The 18,073-nt window shown below is 43.5% G+C and overlaps 1 protein-coding gene across 2 annotated transcripts in view; it reads left to right on the top strand.

Annotated features, from left to right (window-relative positions):
- LOC129867165 (NEDD4-like E3 ubiquitin-protein ligase WWP2) overlaps window positions 1-17,057 on the top strand; it is a 38,286-nt gene extending 21,229 nt beyond the window's left edge. Inside the window, exons 11-24 of one of the 2 annotated variants that reach the window (XM_055940377.1) lie at window positions 5,552-5,609; window positions 8,587-8,668; window positions 9,482-9,610; window positions 10,664-10,742; window positions 10,894-10,965; window positions 11,162-11,250; window positions 14,097-14,256; window positions 14,846-14,979; window positions 15,142-15,282; window positions 15,434-15,554; window positions 15,722-15,826; window positions 15,932-16,028; window positions 16,117-16,189; window positions 16,352-17,057. In XM_055940377.1, coding sequence (XP_055796352.1) covers window positions 5,552-5,609; window positions 8,587-8,668; window positions 9,482-9,610; window positions 10,664-10,742; window positions 10,894-10,965; window positions 11,162-11,250; window positions 14,097-14,256; window positions 14,846-14,979; window positions 15,142-15,282; window positions 15,434-15,554; window positions 15,722-15,826; window positions 15,932-16,028; window positions 16,117-16,189; window positions 16,352-16,451 — 1,440 coding nt within the window. In that variant the 3' untranslated portion in view covers window positions 16,452-17,057. The remainder of the gene's footprint in view (window positions 1-5,551; window positions 5,610-8,586; window positions 8,669-9,481; window positions 9,611-10,663; window positions 10,743-10,893; window positions 10,966-11,161; window positions 11,251-14,096; window positions 14,257-14,845; window positions 14,980-15,141; window positions 15,283-15,433; window positions 15,555-15,721; window positions 15,827-15,931; window positions 16,029-16,116; window positions 16,190-16,351) is intronic. The other variant, XM_055940378.1, reaches the window with a different exon arrangement.
- The last annotated feature ends 1,016 nt before the right edge of the window (window positions 17,058-18,073 follow it).

Genomic DNA, 18,073 nt, shown 5'->3' with positions numbered 1-18,073 from the left:
GCTTCTTATTCACTCTGTCCATTCTCACTGAAAGAGGGGCTCATGCAGCAACACCACTGGAACTGGTCCATTGTTTCAATACTCAACTATCTACTTAAAGGCCCAAGGCAGTCAAAATGTGATTTTCCTGTTTTATATGTAATAATTGATTGTATTTATATAGTGCTTTTCTACTAACTGAGGTATTCAAAGTGCTTTACAGAGTAGGAAACTCACCTCATCCACCACGGTGATGCGCGGCGATAATTTTTGTGCCAGAACACTCACCCAGCTATCAGGTGGAGAGTGATATATGCCAATTAGGAGTGATTAGGTGGCCATGGTGGAATGGGACCAGGTTGGGCATGAAGCCACTACACCAGGGTTAACATCCCTACTCTTACAATAAGTTATTTTTTTCATTTTTTAACCCTTTTTCTTCCAAATTTAGTGGTATGCAATTGCTTGTTACAGTCTTGTCTCATCAAAGGTCAAGAGCCGTGCGTCTTCCGAAACCCAACCCAAACAAGCTGCACTGCATCTTGACACAATGCCCACTTAACTTGAAAGCCAGCCGCACCATTGTGTGGGAGGAAACACCGTACACCTGGCGACCGTGTCAGCGTGCACTACGCCTGGCCCGCCACATGCGTCGCTGGTGCGGGATGGGACAAGGACATCCCTGCCGGCCAACCCTCCCCTAACCCGGACGACGCTGGGCCAATTGTACACCGCCTCATGGGTCTCCCGGGCGCGGGCCGGCTACGACGGAGCCTGGACTCGAACCCAGAATCTCTAGTGGCACAGTTAGCACTGGCTTAGACCACTGGATTGGAACCAGAATCTCTAGTGGCACAGTTAGAACTGCCTTAAACAACTGGATTGGAACCAGAATCTCTAGTGGCACAGTTAGCACTGCCTTAGACCACTGTGCCACTCAGGAGGCCTACAATATGTTCTATGGGGTATTTAATTACCACATAGAGTCAGGACACCTGTTTAACGTCCCATCTGAAGGTCTGCACCCTTTGCAGGGCAATGTCCCCTTCACTGGGGCATTGGGATCTCCTTAGACTACAGGGAAAAGGGAACTCTACTGGCCTTCCAACACTTCCAGCAGAATCTGGTCTCCCATCCAGGGACTGACCCTGCTTAGCTTCTGAAGCAAGCTAGCAGTGGGATGCAGGGTGGTATGCTGCTGATATATGAAGTTTCTTTCCAAAACACTATATATCCTTTTGGAGAAATGTTGGTAAAATAGCTTTTATTGTTTAAAGGACTTATGAAAGAGATTTGGTGTTTTTTCACTTTCTAATCATGGCATGGGGTTTTTCCATGTCAGACATGTATTTGTTTGAAATCTATCATTTTAGAGAGACAAATAATCATGTTATTTTGCAAAACGCTATAAATCTGGCTCACTCTCAGAGAATTAAGTAGTACTGATAGGTTTTACACAGTCAAATGTAACAAATAACTAAACATTTTTATAAATAACTGTACAAATAATACATTTGTGACATCAATATTGTTATAAAAAATGAAAAAATTAATACAGTAATATGAGATCTGTGTGTAAAACATTTACATTTGACATTTTAGACATTTAGCAGATGCTTTTATCCAGAGCGACTTACACTTAGTGCATTCATCTTAAAATAGCTAGGTGAGACACCCACGTAGCAAAGTCAAATATACGGTATACAAAGATTCCATTCCAGCTAAATAATGGATATACAGTGCCTTTGGAAAGTATTCAGACTAGAGGTCGACTGATTTATGTATTTTCAATACCGATACCGATTATTGGAGGACCAAAAAAGCCGATACCGATTAATCGTCCGTTTTTTAAATTTATTTTTATTTGTAATAATGAGAATTACAACAGTACTGAATGAACACTTATTTTAACTTAATATAATACATCAATAAAATCAATTTAGCCTCAAATAAATAATGAAACATGTTCATGAAGCATTGCGAAGAGCTGCTGGCAAAACGCACGAAAGTGCTGTTTGAATGAATGCTTACGAGCCTGCTGGTGCCTACCATCGCTCAGTCAGACTGCTCGTAAAATTCTGGCAAATTAGTAATGAGCCAGGCGGCCCAAACTGTTGCATATACTCTGACTCTGCGTGCAATGAATGCAAGAGAAGTGACACAATTTCACCTGGTTAATATTGCCTGCTAACCTGGATTTCTTTTAGCTAAATATGCAGGTTTAACAATATATACTTCTGTATATTGATTTTAAGAAAGGCATTGATGTTTATGGTTAGGTACACGTTGGAGCAACGGCAGTACTTTTTCGCGAATGCGCACTGCATCGATTATATGCAACGCAGGACACGCTAGATAAACTAGTAATATCACCAACCATGTGTAGTTAGTTATAACTAGTGATTATGATTGATTGATTGATTGTTTTTTACAAGATAAGTTTAATGCTAGCTAGCAACTTACCTTGGCTTCTTACTGCATTCGCGGAACAGGCAGGCTCCTCGTGAGGCAGGTGGTTAGAGCGTTGGACTAGTTAACCGTAAGGTTGCAAGATTGAATCCCTGAGCTGACAAGGTAAAAATCTGTCGTTCTGCCCCTGAACAAGGCAGTTAACCCACCGTTCCTAGGCCGTCATTGAAAATAAGAATGTGTTCTTAACTGACTTGCCTAGTTAAATTAAGGTGTAAAAATAAAAAATCGGCCAAATCGGCATCCAAAATTACCTATTTCCGATTTTTATGGAATTGGAAATCGGCCATTCCGATTAATCGGTCGACCTCTAATTCAGACCCCTTGACTTTTTTCACATTTCGTTACGTTACAGCCTTATTCTAAAATGGATTAACTGAAAAAATCAATCTATACACAATACCCCATAATGACAAACCGAAAACAGGTTTTTAGACATTTTTAGCAAATAATAAAAAATAAAAGAATACTTAATTTACGTAAGTATTCAGACCCTTTGCTATGAGACTCGAAATTGAGCTCAGATGCATCTTGTTTCCATCTTGCATCCTGTTTCCAAAAAATGCCTGCAGCATTGAAGGTCCGCAAGAACACAGTGGCCTCCATCATTATTAAATGGAAGAAGTTTGAACAACCAAGACTTCCTAGAGCTGGCTGCCCGGCCAAACTGAGCAATCGGAGGAAGAAGGGCTTTGGTCAGGGAGTTGACCAACAGCCCGATGGTCACTCCGACAGAGCTCTAGAGTTGTGTTGTGTGACAAAACTGCACATTTTAGAGTACTTTTATTGTCCCTAGCACATGGTGCACCTGTGTAATGGTCATCCTGTTTAAACAGCTTCTTGATATGCCACACCGGTCAGGTGGATGGATTATCATGGCAAAGGAGAAATGCTCCCTAACGGGGATGTAAACAAATTTGTGCTCACTATTTAAGAGAAATATCACATTTTGTGCATATGGAACATTTCTGGTATCTTTTATTTCAGGTTATGAAACATGGGACCAACACTTTACATGTTGCGTTTATTTTTCTGTTCAGTACAGTTAATAGACCAATAAGAAAGAGAGTTCCAAACCTCTCTGCCAATAACAGCTAATGTTCAGTTTTCCCCTCCCCATTCAGAACACTCGCAGACAGTCCTAGCAAAAATACTGCCTGAGAAATTGCCCTTTGCTAAGAAGCTATTTTGGTTTCTTTTTGACCATTTGAATTGAAAGCTATCACATTAAGGTACTTAATTGTTATTATTACCTAAATTATTTGATATTGAGATTAACACGGCTGCATTGGACCTTCTATACACTTTCTAAGATATCACATTGTTATACAACCTGGTTTAAGCTAATTTTAGTATTTTAGTCACTGTTGAGCATTTTATCAGTGGTACCACCGCTACCATTGTTTTTCCCCTTTGGGTGAACTTCTTTTAAGACTTTTTTCCAGCGCTGACACTAGAGGAACTAAATTAAATTAGTGTGCAATGTAGATCTATGTGACTTTTCCCACTCATAGTGCCGGTCATTCATATGGTTCTGGCAAGGTTTTCAGTGTTTAGAGACTAACTGGCCTTTTTGTTGTAATTCTCAGCATCCTGAAGCGAGATAGAAGGAGTCTGTTGCAATTTAAATACTTTTATCAAGAATAATATCTCAACTCACATCACCCACTTACCACTCAATCACCATATATAGTATCTTAGTTTGTCTTTCTCTTTACTATCGCGCTTTTTACCACCCCCGCTTCTGCTTTTATTTTTTCACTCTTGTTTTCCTGGGCTTTTCCGCCTTCTTTCTCTCTCTAGCTCTCTTTCACATCCTCTTGGAACTGGCGAGGAACTGAATGGTCAGGGCATAGCAGATGATGTCATGTCTTTATTTCCTTCTTTTCTTAACCTTTTTTAGTCACAGAAACACAGAAGGGTGGGTCTCATACATGGATTGGCTGTAGATCGAGTGACACACACACATTCCCCTTTAACCCCACATGCATCGTCCTCCTCTTTGCACTCTTTACTATCTTATTCCTTCCGTTCTTCTCAAAGTTTCCGTGATGAATTCTCATAAATGGGCATCGTATGTTTATTCTGGGGAAATGCTGAGTGAAGTTGTGTGGCGTTACCTTCAGTGACACATGGACTGCTTGGAGGGCAGTTTTGCAGACCTGAGGTGAGGAGAACGAATGCATGAATTAGATTTTCATCCAAAGGTACAGCTTTCATACTCAGTCATGGAACCAACAGTCTGCACTAACTCCTCACAAACATCTTTCCACTTGGTGGCAAATGCGCTCACACACACACAGATTCAAACGCAATCTCTTACACATTCAATCAGTATTTGCTATATACACATTTTCCGTACAGTGGCGCACACACTCTCTCTTTCTCTCTGTATGCACAGGCTGAGTAAACCACACTGGTTCCAGTGCAGGGTGAATAAAGGTGCTTTTGTCAGAAGGGGGTGGGCAGTCTGGAACAAGGATGAATGTTCCCTCAGTTCGCTCAGACATCACGCCTCCCTGCTTACTTTCACAGCATATCTAGAAGAGGAGGACCTCTGCAGATGGGTGGGGTAGGGAGGGGTGCAGGGGGGGTAGAAGACGGGGTGGGTCTTAAGGCCAGCCATTGAGCTCATTGGAACAGTTTGTTTTTTCTCTCCTCCTGAGCGTGTAGTTTTTGGAAGGCATACGAGCTGCGTCTGAGCCTCTCTGACAGTCTCCTGTTCCAGCTGCATGAGAGAGGTCACCTCAGCCTTCTGGGGTACGCCTTAGCACCCCTCAAAAAAGACTGGACTTCCCTGTGACACCCTGCTCTCCACTCTGTTTGCTCCTGCTCCGCTAGACTTGAGGTGTTAAACTGTGTGGTTTCTGTGGCGTTTTGAGGCATTTGCTGCATTTATTATATATTTTTTCCCTGTATGTTTGGTTTTCTGAGTTTTTTTCTACCTCACACCAGTGTGAGAACTCGGTTGAGAGCTTTGTGTACGGACAGAAGAATTTCACACAGAGCCGCTGCAGTGAGAGTGAGAGAAGAAGACCGAAAGGTGGAAGAAGGAGAGGAAAGATTCCTAACTGGAAACGTATTCCCTCTCTTTATCCATCAGTCGTCTGGTGCTCCTGCTGTGGAAAATGACCCTCTCGGTGCGCTCCCTTCAGGATGGGGTAAGTACACCTTCATCTACACCTCACCATACTCATACTAGGCCCTGTAGTCAGTGGCCCTCGGTAAGGCTGTGACGATACCAGTATCGCAACGTTTTTTTCCATGGCAAAAATTTCAACACAAAGCAGACCAAACTCTTTGGTAAACCTGCTGTAAAATATAGTGTGCTATAGCTTGGGAAAAACATAAATGTTACTCTGGATGACAACATAATGTTTGTTTCCAACATCAGGGCTGTTTTCCTAAAGAAGTTAAATCCGCTTCGTGTTTTATTTCCTCACCACAATACTAACGAGTATCTCAATACTGGTAACGTCCTGGCTCTAGCCGTCAGTGGTCCCCGGTGGTCCCAGGACCTGAGATGAGTGAGATGAGTGAGGGGAAACACTACTGGGTCCAGTGATGCTGGAGAGGCATTGGCTACATCGACACCTGCACTACTTGTTATGAGTGGGTTCTGATGTCTGTATGCCTTTCAAGGGCACAGGACTTTGTTTTTGTGTTGAAGGGGGAGTGGTTTTTGTGGTTTGTTTGTCTTTCTCTCACACACACACACACACACACACACACACACACACACACACACACACACACACACACACACACACACACACACACACACACACCTACAGATACACGCCGCTGTGGGCCCAGATGTATTGTTCACTATCTTGTATACACTGTGATATACAGCCTTGTCCTTCATCACAGAAGCTCATGCTGAAGATCCCTTTATTCTTCCATTCAGCATAACTCTCCTTACAGTTAGTTATTGGTCAACAACATATGATTTGATTTAAATGTGGGAGATTTCAGTTTTTCCCCTGCTATTATTGATTAGTTGTTGTATCAAGTGTCATCTCAAGGAATTGGTTGTAATATTCTCTACTTATATATTCCTATAGCTCTCTACTCTCATACATTCATTCATTCATTCATATTCTCAAAAGCACATTTTACCAATATATTCCCACGCAAACATTATACAGTGTATACACAAAACACTCAAAAGTAATGGTCATTGGCATTTTTCTCTCCACTTCCCATTTTAACATACTTATCACTTACATACACACTCACTCTTATTTTCTAACCATGATTCGTTTTCAACATGTTGCGGCATCGCAGGCAAAAGCCTCAATTATACCTTGGACTTACATTAAAGGAAATCCATAAAAATTTATTTCTGTATGTCATCTGAGGGGCGTAGAAGAGGGGGTCGATTGAAAGAAACTCTTAACAGGAGAATGACTTGACTGAGCGCGGGAACAGTAAAATATAGGAGGGGATGAATTCAGGAGGGAAAGTGAAGTAGGGGGGGTGAACATGCTAGTAAGAGTTGCAACATGAGGGCTACTGTTCCTGCGCGTTCCACACATGTCTGCTAATGAGAGCAAGATGTCAGAGAGAGAGGAGTGGGGGTGGAGAGAGGGTAGTGGGGGTGGAGAGAGGGTAGTGGGAGTGGAGCGAGGCGAGGCGAGTGGGGGTAGAGAGCGAGGCGAGTGGGGGTAGAGAGCGAGGCGAGTGGGGGTAGAGAGCGAGGCGAGTGGGGGTAGAGAGCGTGGCGAGTGGGGGTAGAAAGCGAGACGAGTGAAGAGGTAGAAAGCGAGGCGAGTGAAGAGGTAGAAAGCGAGGCGAGTGAAGAGGTAGAAAGCGATGCGAGTGAAGAGAGAGAGAGGCGAGTGAAGAGAGAGAGAGGCGAGTGAAGAGAGAGAGAGGCGAGTGAAGAGAGAGAGAGGCGAGTGAAGAGAGAGAGAGGGGAGTGAAGAGAGAGAGAGGGGAGTGAAGAGAGAGAGAGGGGAGTGAAGAGAGAGAGAGGGGAGTGAAGAGAGAGAGAGGGGAGTGAAGAGAGAGAGAGGGGAGTGAAGAGAGAGAGAGGGGAGTGAAGAGAGAGAGAGGGGAGTGAAGAGAGAGAGAGGGGAGTGAAGAGAGAGAGAGGGGAGTGAAGAGAGAGAGAGAGGGGAGTGAAGAGAGAGAGAGAGGGGAGTGAAGAGAGAGAGAGAGGGGAGTGAAGAGAGAGAGAGGGGAGTGAAGAGAGAGAGAGGGGAGTGAAGAGAGAGAGAGGGGAGGGGGGTTGGAGAGCGAGGCGAGTAGAGAGAGAGAGAGGGGAGTGGAGAGAGAGAGAGGAGTATAGAGAGAGGGGAGTGGAGAGAGCGGGAGAGGTGAGGGTGGTGGGGGTGGAGAGCGAGGGGAGTGGAGGGTGAGGGTGGTGGGGGTAGAGAGAGCGAGAGAGGGATGAGGTGGAGGGACCGAGAGAGGGGAGGCGGTGTAGAGAGAAGAGTGGAGGGGACACCAACTACGGTCAGGAAACTAAAGCAACACATATGTACAAACTTTAACATATTAACTCACACAACACACTCTACACACATTCTTGGTGGAGGAAGTTGACATGGTTACCATGTTATTATCTTCCATGTTGTCATTGTAGTGCTCCTCGACTGCTAGAAATATAAATTAGTCAGCAAATTGTTACTCTCCTCTCCTTTTTATTAAATTTATTTTTTATTTTTAATACCAGCCCCCGTCCCCGCAGGAGGCCTTTTGCTTTTTGGTCGGCAGTCAATGTAAATAATAATTTGTTCTTAACTGACTTGCCTAGTTAAATAAAATAATACTTTGCCTCACAGTTGAGCTCTTGCCCTTTACACCTCTGCAACATTCTCTGAGCCCCATGGCCCGTCTTTCTCCAACACTGTCTCCACCAGAGCCAAGTCAGAAAGGCTGAGGTGGATTGTAGAAAGCTATTTTGGAACAAGTTTGAGAGAAATGCCACTCAGACGCGTCAGTTTGCAATCAGCTTTGCGAAATTCAGCCACCCTTTTTTTCTCTTTCCTCCTCTTCTCTCTGATTCTCACTCACTATTCACACATCCTAAGTCCCCACACAGTACAGCCTCTCTGTCAGGTAACAAAAGAATACACTGTTGATCCATCCTTTTTTTTTAACTGTAGCCACTTCTCTTGGTCCCTGTAGAGAAACGGCAGGACAATGGGAGGGTGTATTTTGTCAACCACAACACACGGACCACACAATGGGAGGACCCAAGAACCCAAGGGTAAGCCAATCTGTCTGCTCCACTGTGAAAGTGTGCGTGATCATGCTTGGGTGTGTGTTTGTTCTGTATCATTGTGTGTGTGTGTTCATGTTTGTACACACAGGTGTCTCAGAGAAATGTCACCATACATTGTGACCATATTTTCACTGATATTACATGAACTAGTGTAAGATAGGGACTGCTAGCTCGAGGGCCCAACACTATGCAGCACAACCATGTTATCATAATCATAGACATAATTTACAGATCCTTCATATTTTGCAATAATTGGTGAATAGGACAGTGTCCTGTATCAACCCCATAGTAGGCCATGTCACCTCACTAGGGCTGTCCTCTAAGCTGTGTGGGAGGGGTTTAGATTAGTATTGTAAGCTAATTGCTCAAAGAGAGGCCTAGGGCATTTCTACCCCTGAACTAGTGTGGATGGCATTGCTGTTCCCTCACATCAAATTGAACAACAAAACTACAGTAATGGTGGATGGTCGCTTTATCTTAATTGTATTAGGGATTTTTAGATCATTTTACAATGTCATAACATTTTATTCATTCATCATTTTGTTAATTCACTCCCTCATTCAGTGAACTTGAGTTATATTTTCCCTCATATTTATATTTTCATGTTTTATAACATCCGTGTGGTCTTATTATCATCACCACTGAGCTCCGAGGTTCTGAGTCATGGGCAGGGAGAGCTTCTAGTGGGACGGGGAAAGGGCCAGAGCCGGGGCTAGAGCTGGGGCCGGGGGGGACAGGTGTGCCTAGTTTGGGGAGCCTCCCGTTTAGGCTCTGCTCACTGCCCTCTCCCTCTTACAGGATGATCCAGGAGCCCCCCCTGCCCCCTGGCTGGGAAATGAAGTACACCGCGGAGGGAGTCCGATATTTTGTGGATCACAACTCTCGCACCACCAGCTTTAAAGACCCTCGTCCCGGGTTTGAGTCAGGGTAAATATTAATCTGCAGATAAGGGCAGTTACATTTCCTTATAAAAGCTCCTGATAAAAGCACTGTACGACTCATTTCTGTCAGGGATGATGTATGTAGGGTTCTCTTTTGTCATCTTTTTTTAATGTTTCTTTGAACCTAAGCAAATTTAAGTTGACTATCTTTAGGGCATAGATAGCTAGCATAGATACAAGAAAGCTAGCCTAGATACTATATGTATATATATATATATATATATATATGTACACACATATGCAAGCACACACTAATATAAACACGTGTGTTTTGCCTTGACGCATGGCCCTAATTTTGAAATCTTCCAAAATAGGCAGTCAGGAAAATTAACATGTGGGCCAACAAATCAAATCCAAAGCAGTCGGCTCTGCTATCTGACTCTGTCTGTGTGTACGTATGGATGTGTGTGATTGAGAGAGAGCAAGTGCTCATGCTGATGTTGAAACATATGAAGGTCTTGGTGTTATATTTTTAGATGAGAGGCCATAGAGGGTTCTTAAACTGTCTCAAATAATTTACATTTGATACTGCTGCAGTCCGTATCTGTAGCCAAAGGGTTGCCTCTGTGGTCTGAAACCTCCTAACCAAAACCAAGTTGGGCCTGGCAGTGTTCGACAAAGCGAATCAGCGAGTATTAGAGGCCTCACTCTCTCTTTCGTTCGACCTCCATATTTCCCCTTCCTTGCTCTGTCTCTCACCCTCAGTTTCTCCTCTGCTGATGAGGCACTTATCCAATATGTCTGTAGTGAAGTGGTGTAGCTTGTACTAACACAGCTGCACACCAAGGCATACCTCCATCTCTGGGCTTAACCCAGTTCCTGCTGCTCATCAGATCTGACCACCTACTTAGAGTACTGCCCAAAGTCCTCACTTTGCCTATTTTCCAGCCTCTAAAGCATTTGTGCACGGGACAGCCATGATATGCCTGTCTTTGCCCAGTACAGCTACAATATCCCTCCCCTGACATGCACACATTTGAAACCTGGCTTTATTTCTTGCTGGAACAGCAAAAAAGACGCTCCTTTTATTTCTCTGTAGGTCGAGAACGGGTAGTTCTCCCGGGGCCTATGATCGCAGCTTCAGGTGGAAGTACCACCAGTTCCGCTTCCTGTGCCATGTAAGTGCTGACTGTCGTTTCTCAGACCTCTGTTATGAGAACAGGGTCTTATCTCGAGCCAAGTTATTTTCTACTGTGCCGACTCGAGATCTCTTTGCCTAATGTCTAGCATTGAGGAAATTGATTTTTACACTTCTCTCTGCCTCTCCAGTCCAATGCCTTACCCAGCCATGTGAAAATCTCAGTGTCCAGACAGACTCTATTTGAGGACTCATTTCAGCAGGTAAGGATGACGTGGAGTCGGTTTCCCTGCTGAGGATATTATATTCTAAATGTTATGTAATAAACATGCATGAGGGTTGCTATTGTTTATCTATTCATTAGTACCACTATTTGTATTTTAACAACTAATATAGGATGGTAGGGTGGCAGTTTCTTTGTTGTGATGTATGTGCTTGTATTTTGTCCTCTTTCCTCAGATCATGAATGTGAAACCCTATGACTTGCGTAGAAGACTCTACATCATCATGAGGGGAGAGGAAGGTCTTGATTATGGAGGCATTGCTAGGTAAGATGGCCGTCTACTGCCTGCATGCCTGGCCTTCTGCCTCTTACAACAGTTGTCTTTCTTTCTCCTACCTCAGCTATAAGTATTCTTTGTCTACCCTGTGTTCCTCAGTTAATTATTCATCATCCATCATTTATCAACTCCCTGTCTCTTGCACTGTCATATGTTGTCTGTATGTGTTTTGGTGTTTGTGGACTTGTGACAGTGTGTCCACCACTGGTTGGTGTCAGCGGTGGGATCCCGGGCTTTGTTCCTCCTGCTCCTCCTCCTGCTCCTCCTCCTGCTCCTCCACGTGGTCTGTGTTTGCGTGTGTCTCTGTCTCCAGTGTCGCGCCAGTGGTTTTACCCTATGGTAGGTTACGTCATGCTGTTCTACCACAGGGTAGAACCACGGACGGGATGTTTGGATGTGTCTGCACAGCCCCGGTACGACCCCCGGGACCGGCTGGCCGGCCGTGGGGGCAAAGGTCAGGGGCTTAGTGGTGGCTGGGGCTTCATTCTCTACATGCATTCATGTTCTACATTATACTGCTTGTCTTCGTGGTGCTTTATGGTGTTGTGTGTGTTAGTGAGAATGTATATTTGTATGTCCATGTGCTGACTGTGTATAGGTACTGATTTTGAATAACTTTTCAGTCATGTCTCTGTGTTGGTTGCAGGGTTATCATTAGCCTGTAATAGCCGGCTTTTGGCCGATAAAAATCAATAAATATTGAAAATCCGATCAATAAAATTGGCACTGGCCAATTGTCTGGGAGAAGATGAAAAAATCCCATTGAGAAAAATGTTTTTTAGCCTATTCATTGATGGAAATACCTTTGACTGGTCATGCTTATCAGACCATAGGTTAATTTGCAAATTTCTTGGAATGAAATTGCCTTGTGTACAGTATATACGTTATGTATCTTATTTATCACACGCGTACAGCATACAGAGCCTTTGAGCTGAAAATCTGTCAGACAGTTGGAGAGCTGCTGCTGTAGCATCTCAAACGGCAACGGAAGGCTTCACCAGCGCATCACACAGCATAGGCAACGGAAGGCAGGCTTCACCAGCGCATCACACAGCATAGGCAACGGAAGGCAGGCTTCACCAGCGCATCACACAGCATAGGCAACGGAAGGCAGGCTTCACCAGCGCATCACACAGCATAGGCAACGGAAGGCAGGCTTCACCAGCGCATCACACAGCATAGGCAACGGAAGGCAGGCTTCACCAGCGCATCACACAGCATAGGCAACGGAAGGCAGGCTTCACCAGCGCATCACACAGCATAGGCAACGGAAGGCAGGCTTCACCAGCGCATCACACAGCATAGGCAACGGAAGGCAGGCTTCACCAGCGCATCACACAGCATAGGCAACGGAAGGCAGGCTTCACCAGCGCATCACACAGCATAGGCAACGGAAGGCAGGCTTCACCAGCGCATCACACAGCATAGGCAACGGAAGGCAGGCTTCACCAGCGCATCACACAGCATAGGCAACGGAAGGCATGCTTCACCAGCGCAGCACACACCACTTTGCAATGAGTTGGAGGCAGTATGCATTTTGAAAACATTTACTTCATTGTTTTAAACCTGAACGTTTTAATACATATTATGAGTCTTACCTTGCTTCAAATGAGCCTATTAGATCTCTCTTTCAACATTTCTAGTTGATGTTTTCATCTCTGTCACATGAAACCGCCTGCATGTACTTTTGACAATGGTGTTTTCCTGCTAATTGTATTATGGAAGGAACATTCACGGGTAGCCTACTGCTTTGTGCGCATTACTGCGCTTATAATGTGAAGAAATAATAGTTTATCAACATTTTAAGATAAATGTTCTGATCTGTTGCATCACTCATTGCTTTAAAAAATATATATTATGTAGCCTAGGCCTACTGGTTGTATGAATTTGGGATCTATCGTCCCACAACTGTCCCTGAGTCTGTTTGGAATAGGCTATTTCTCTCTTGACAAGCTGACCAATAGAAAAGGTCTACTTTTGTACTATGGGTGATAATAGATTGACAGGCTCGTGATTTAGCTGTTTGTTACTCGTCTTGTTGGCTGAGGAAAAGTACATGTGGACAGTTATTCTAACATCTTCAAAGTGCACATCAGAATTCGGTAAGAAGGAAAGCACATCTTTGCATCCTCGACTTGCATGTTCTGTTAATATGCGGCATCCCGTTTTGAAACGTGATTTCTGTCATTCTGAGCACCATTACACACCCAGGTCCGGTAAATTTAAATGTTGCCGGTCAAATGTCCATGGTCTTTCATATTTTGCAGATAGAAAGGGGACATTTGGAAGCCATTTTGGAGTTTGGTTATAGCGGTGACATTTTAAAATGTTAGCATAAATTACAGCACTTACTATGGTGATAAATGGAAAGTCATTACCAGAATAAAACCGATATTCCAAATACCTGATCATTTTTCTAAACGACACATTTTTGTTGAAACTGCCATACAGCTAATGACCTCCATGTTATAATTTTGGTATACATATTGAATTATTTGTGAATTTGACATTGTGCTTTTATTCATTAGTTTAGTTACTTTTGAGTTACATTTGTTTATTATTAGCAAGTGTGTGCAGAAACCAGACCCAATTCTGATGAATTATTTAGAAATTATAGCAACTGTGACGTTTTTTTGTGCTGTCAGAATGTCTCTGATTGTTGTTGTCAAATGTGTGGTTTTGTAATGTATGAGATGTTTTCTATGCTGTACTACTCTGTAGACAATACAAAAAAGCTGTGACAATCGGTACCCCTCACACATAGCCAGATTAGGTAGATTTCCTGTCCCTCTGATAGATATAGATGTGTAATGCCCTTTCTCTCCTCCATACAGAGAGTGGTTCTTCCTGTTGTCCCACGAGGTGCTGAACCCCATGTACTGTCTGTTTGAGTACGCTGGGAAGAACAACTACTGCCTGCAGATCAACCCCGCTTCCTCCATCAACCCTGACCACCTCACATACTTCCGTTTCATAGGGCGATTCATCGCCATGGTGAGCAATGCTTCATTGGCAAATTTGGTGCAGATTTGCAACAACAAAAGTAAACTACAGCAATAGTTATGGTTAGAATTTAACATATGATGAGGATGTGTTGCACAGAAGGATTTTTAGGAACAGGAGAGGAGAGCACAGTGTATGATGGTCTGTGTGTGTGTGTTCCTTAATCTCTAAATAGTTTTAAAGCCGTGTTCCTAAACCAAGTATAGTACCCTCCCCACCCCCGACGCCCATCTTTCCAAACCTAACTCTCTCTGTGACAATATCCAGAAGCGACAGGCCCCTAAACCAAAAGCCCCCCCCCCCCCATGACCTCACTGCCGGACACAGACCACACCTCTTATCCACCGTTTCACTACTAACTGAATCAATCTTCTCCACACACAACCAGACTTGTAACTTACTCTATGCGTTTTCTGTGTGTGCGTTCTGTTAGTATTGAAACGGTGCGTGTGATCACTTTACTGTGGTTAGGCTAAATGTGTCTTCATCTATGTGTATCAGCACAGGAGAGAGATGAAGCTTATGACATGTTTTGGTGTAGTACTTATCGCATCCACTCTCTCCTCCCCTCTCCCTCTAGGCCCTGTACCATGGCAAGTTCATCGATACTGGCTTCACTCTGCCGTTCTACAAGCGTATGCTCAACAAGAAACCCACTCTGAAAGACTTGGAGTCTATTGACCCTGAGTTTTACAACTCCATCATGTGGGTGAAGTAAGTACTCCGCCCCTTCATTATGTCTGTTTGAATGTGTGCGCCCTTGTGGCAAATTGTGTGAATCTGAAAAGTATGTGAAGAGTGTGATGGAAGTATTTGACATAATAGTGCAGCTTTAAGCTTCAATAAGTTTACGATGCATCTGTGATCTGTCTACAGAGATAACAGTCTGGAGGAGGGTGGGGTGGAGCTGTACTTTGCTCAGGATATGGAGATTCTGGGGAAGGTGTCCACCCACCAGCTGAAGGATGACGGAGAGGACGAGCTGGTCACCACGGAGAACAAGGAGGAGTACATCAGGTCAGCCATCTACATCACTACTTTGTCCCTCTTGTCTGTCTCTGTGCGCCACAGACTAGCATTCATCTTGTTTCATCTTGACACTTACGTCAATGAATATCCTTCCTTGTTGCCTAGAAAATGCTATTTTATCATCCCTGTCTCTCTACAGTCTGCTGACAGACTGGCGGTTCACACGTGGGGTGGAGGAGCAGACCAAAGCCTTCTTGGATGGCTTCAATGAAGTCGTGCCTCTTGAGTGGCTTCGCTACTTTGACGAGAAAGAGCTGGAGGTACGTAATGATGCTGGAAGAAAATGCAGGAAGTGTGCTCGGTTAGATAGGCGGAGTTATAGGTTATGGAGCTTTCACAATGACTTAAGTTGGTAGAGGGGACTATTTGTTGCAGATTCCTTTTCTGTGACTGTGGGTTAATGGTATGTTCTCATTCCTCCCTCCAGCTGATGCTATGTGGGATGCAGGAGATAGACCTCAGTGACTGGCAGAAGAACACCATATATCGGCACTACACCAAGAACAGCAAGCAGATACAATGGTTCTGGCAGGTACAGTACAGTGGCCTCTCTTTACTGCTGTGTGTGTCTCTGTGTGACTGTCTCACTATGTATACGTATTGCCCGTGTCATGAGTCTTACCTGTGTATTGTGTAGGTGGTAAAGGAGATGGACAATGAGAAGCGGATCCGCCTGCTCCAGTTTGTCACAGGAACATGCCGTCTGCCAGTCGGAGGCTTTGCTGAACTCATAGGTGCAGTTCAGCCACCATTCAATAACCACCTTTTTCACTGTCAAATGTCTTTTGCCTAAGAATCTAACATAGTCTCTTTTTCCCTTAGGGAGTAATGGGCCACAAAAATTCTGTATAGACAAGGTGGGGAAGGAGACTTGGCTTCCAAGAAGCCACACCTGGTGAGACTGATGTTTTCCTGAATTCCTTTGCCATAGTTGATTTATTGTTGATTATCGGTCCTATGATAACATTAATTAATTTTGTGTCTATGTGTGTACCCCTACTGAACACAAACTGATCCCTCTCTCTATCTTTTCTCTCCATCTCAATCACTCACACAGCTTCAATCGCCTGGACTTGCCACCCTACAAGAGTCTGGAGCAACTGCGAGAGAAACTTCTGTTTGCCATCGAGGAGACTGAAGGATTTGGGCAGGAATAAGGGAAAAATAATCACATAATGAGTGAGGGAAGGTGGATAGAGAAGGAAGAGTCATTCATTCAAGTAGTTTTTTGTTGTTAATCACAGGAATATGAACTCTCTGATCATCTAGCCCCCACTTCCAGATCATGTGTGGTTGGGAGACCTTATAACCATAGGACTGTGGGTGCCACCCTGTACCTATCCTCACACTAGGTTGTGGGTACAAGGGAACCAGGGTCAGAGTAGGGAACAGGTGTGTGAGCTGAGGGATGGTCCAGAAAGATTAGTGTTATGATATATGACCCTAAACCCTCTGTCCTGCCTGAAGACGCCAGCCACTAGATCTAGAGCACACCAGAAGCATAAAACAGAATAATGTCTTCAAATAATTGTATCAACTGCAAATTGCAACAACAGCACAGCTACAGCCAGTATATCATATCTATCTAAGAGAAATGAACATTTAAAAATGAGAGCGTGTGTGTTTGAATGGGAGAGAGATAGTGGTTATAATTCGTGACTTCTGTTAGGAGGAAAGATTGGTGAGATGTGATTTTCTTTTCTGTTCATTGTGAAATTCATTATTACCTGTACATAGCAAAAATAAATAACTCAAATCTTGAAGTGGGTTGATTGTGATGGTACAAGGAACCAATTTTCTTAACGCCTTGGTTAGAAATGTTTTACCTGAATATGGTTTTGGTTAGAATGTCATTCTATTGCTAGAACACTGATTTGGTTATCCTGCCAGCCGTATTAGTCTGCTAACAGTATTTCTGTGAAACACTGTGTCGATGACCTCCCATTTCCAACATAAACTTTGACTGCAGATACTGACAGGAGACAATGGCAATGTAAGCAATAATAATACATAGTTACACATTTTGGGCACATCAAGCATTTCATGATAAAATAAGACTTGTGCTGCTGAAATAAGTCAACATTCAATTTTGACACTACAATTTACATGGATTAATGCATCTCAAAATGTATGCACAGTAGTGCAACAATGGTAAAACATCAATGAAGGTCCCAAAATTTGTAATGATTGGGTCTATGCTGAGATCGAGCTACCTTGGGCAATGTCTGGAAGCACAAGGCCAGGGATGGGCAAAAAGTACAAAATACTATTACAAAATACCATAAAGATCAATGTATCAACATAAACTACAGAATACTTGTATTTTCAAATACAGAAATACATTTGCAAGTAGCCTGCCCGAACACCACCAACATTCTCAGAAACTGTTACAGAAATGTTTTAATTGCTATGACTGTGATATGTTGTTTATCTACCTTAGTTGAATGCACTGACTAAATCACTCTGGATAAGAGTGTCTGCTAAATGACCAAAGTGTAACATTTCTATGTGAAAATGAACATACCAGAATGAACTGCAAAGCAAATGACAGCAATATTTCCACATATAACTGTCACCATTCCTATTATGTTTCATGGACTTTGAAATAAGCCTAGGCCAAAGTACCAGAGTAGGCCTACATCGATGCAGAGTGATGATTTTCCATACAATTTTGACAAATGGTGTGCTCGTTTTCATAAATCCTTGTCGGTTTAGTGTGACAATAGAAAAATGTCTAATCAGCCCTGAACTTTTCGTTTGTCAATGGGCATGTGAGGAG

Source organism: Salvelinus fontinalis, chromosome 12 (assembly GCF_029448725.1).
Source record: "Salvelinus fontinalis isolate EN_2023a chromosome 12, ASM2944872v1, whole genome shotgun sequence".
In the NCBI taxonomy this organism is placed as follows: domain Eukaryota; kingdom Metazoa; phylum Chordata; class Actinopteri; order Salmoniformes; family Salmonidae; genus Salvelinus; species Salvelinus fontinalis.
This window is presented reverse-complemented; position numbering and strand designations above follow the sequence as displayed.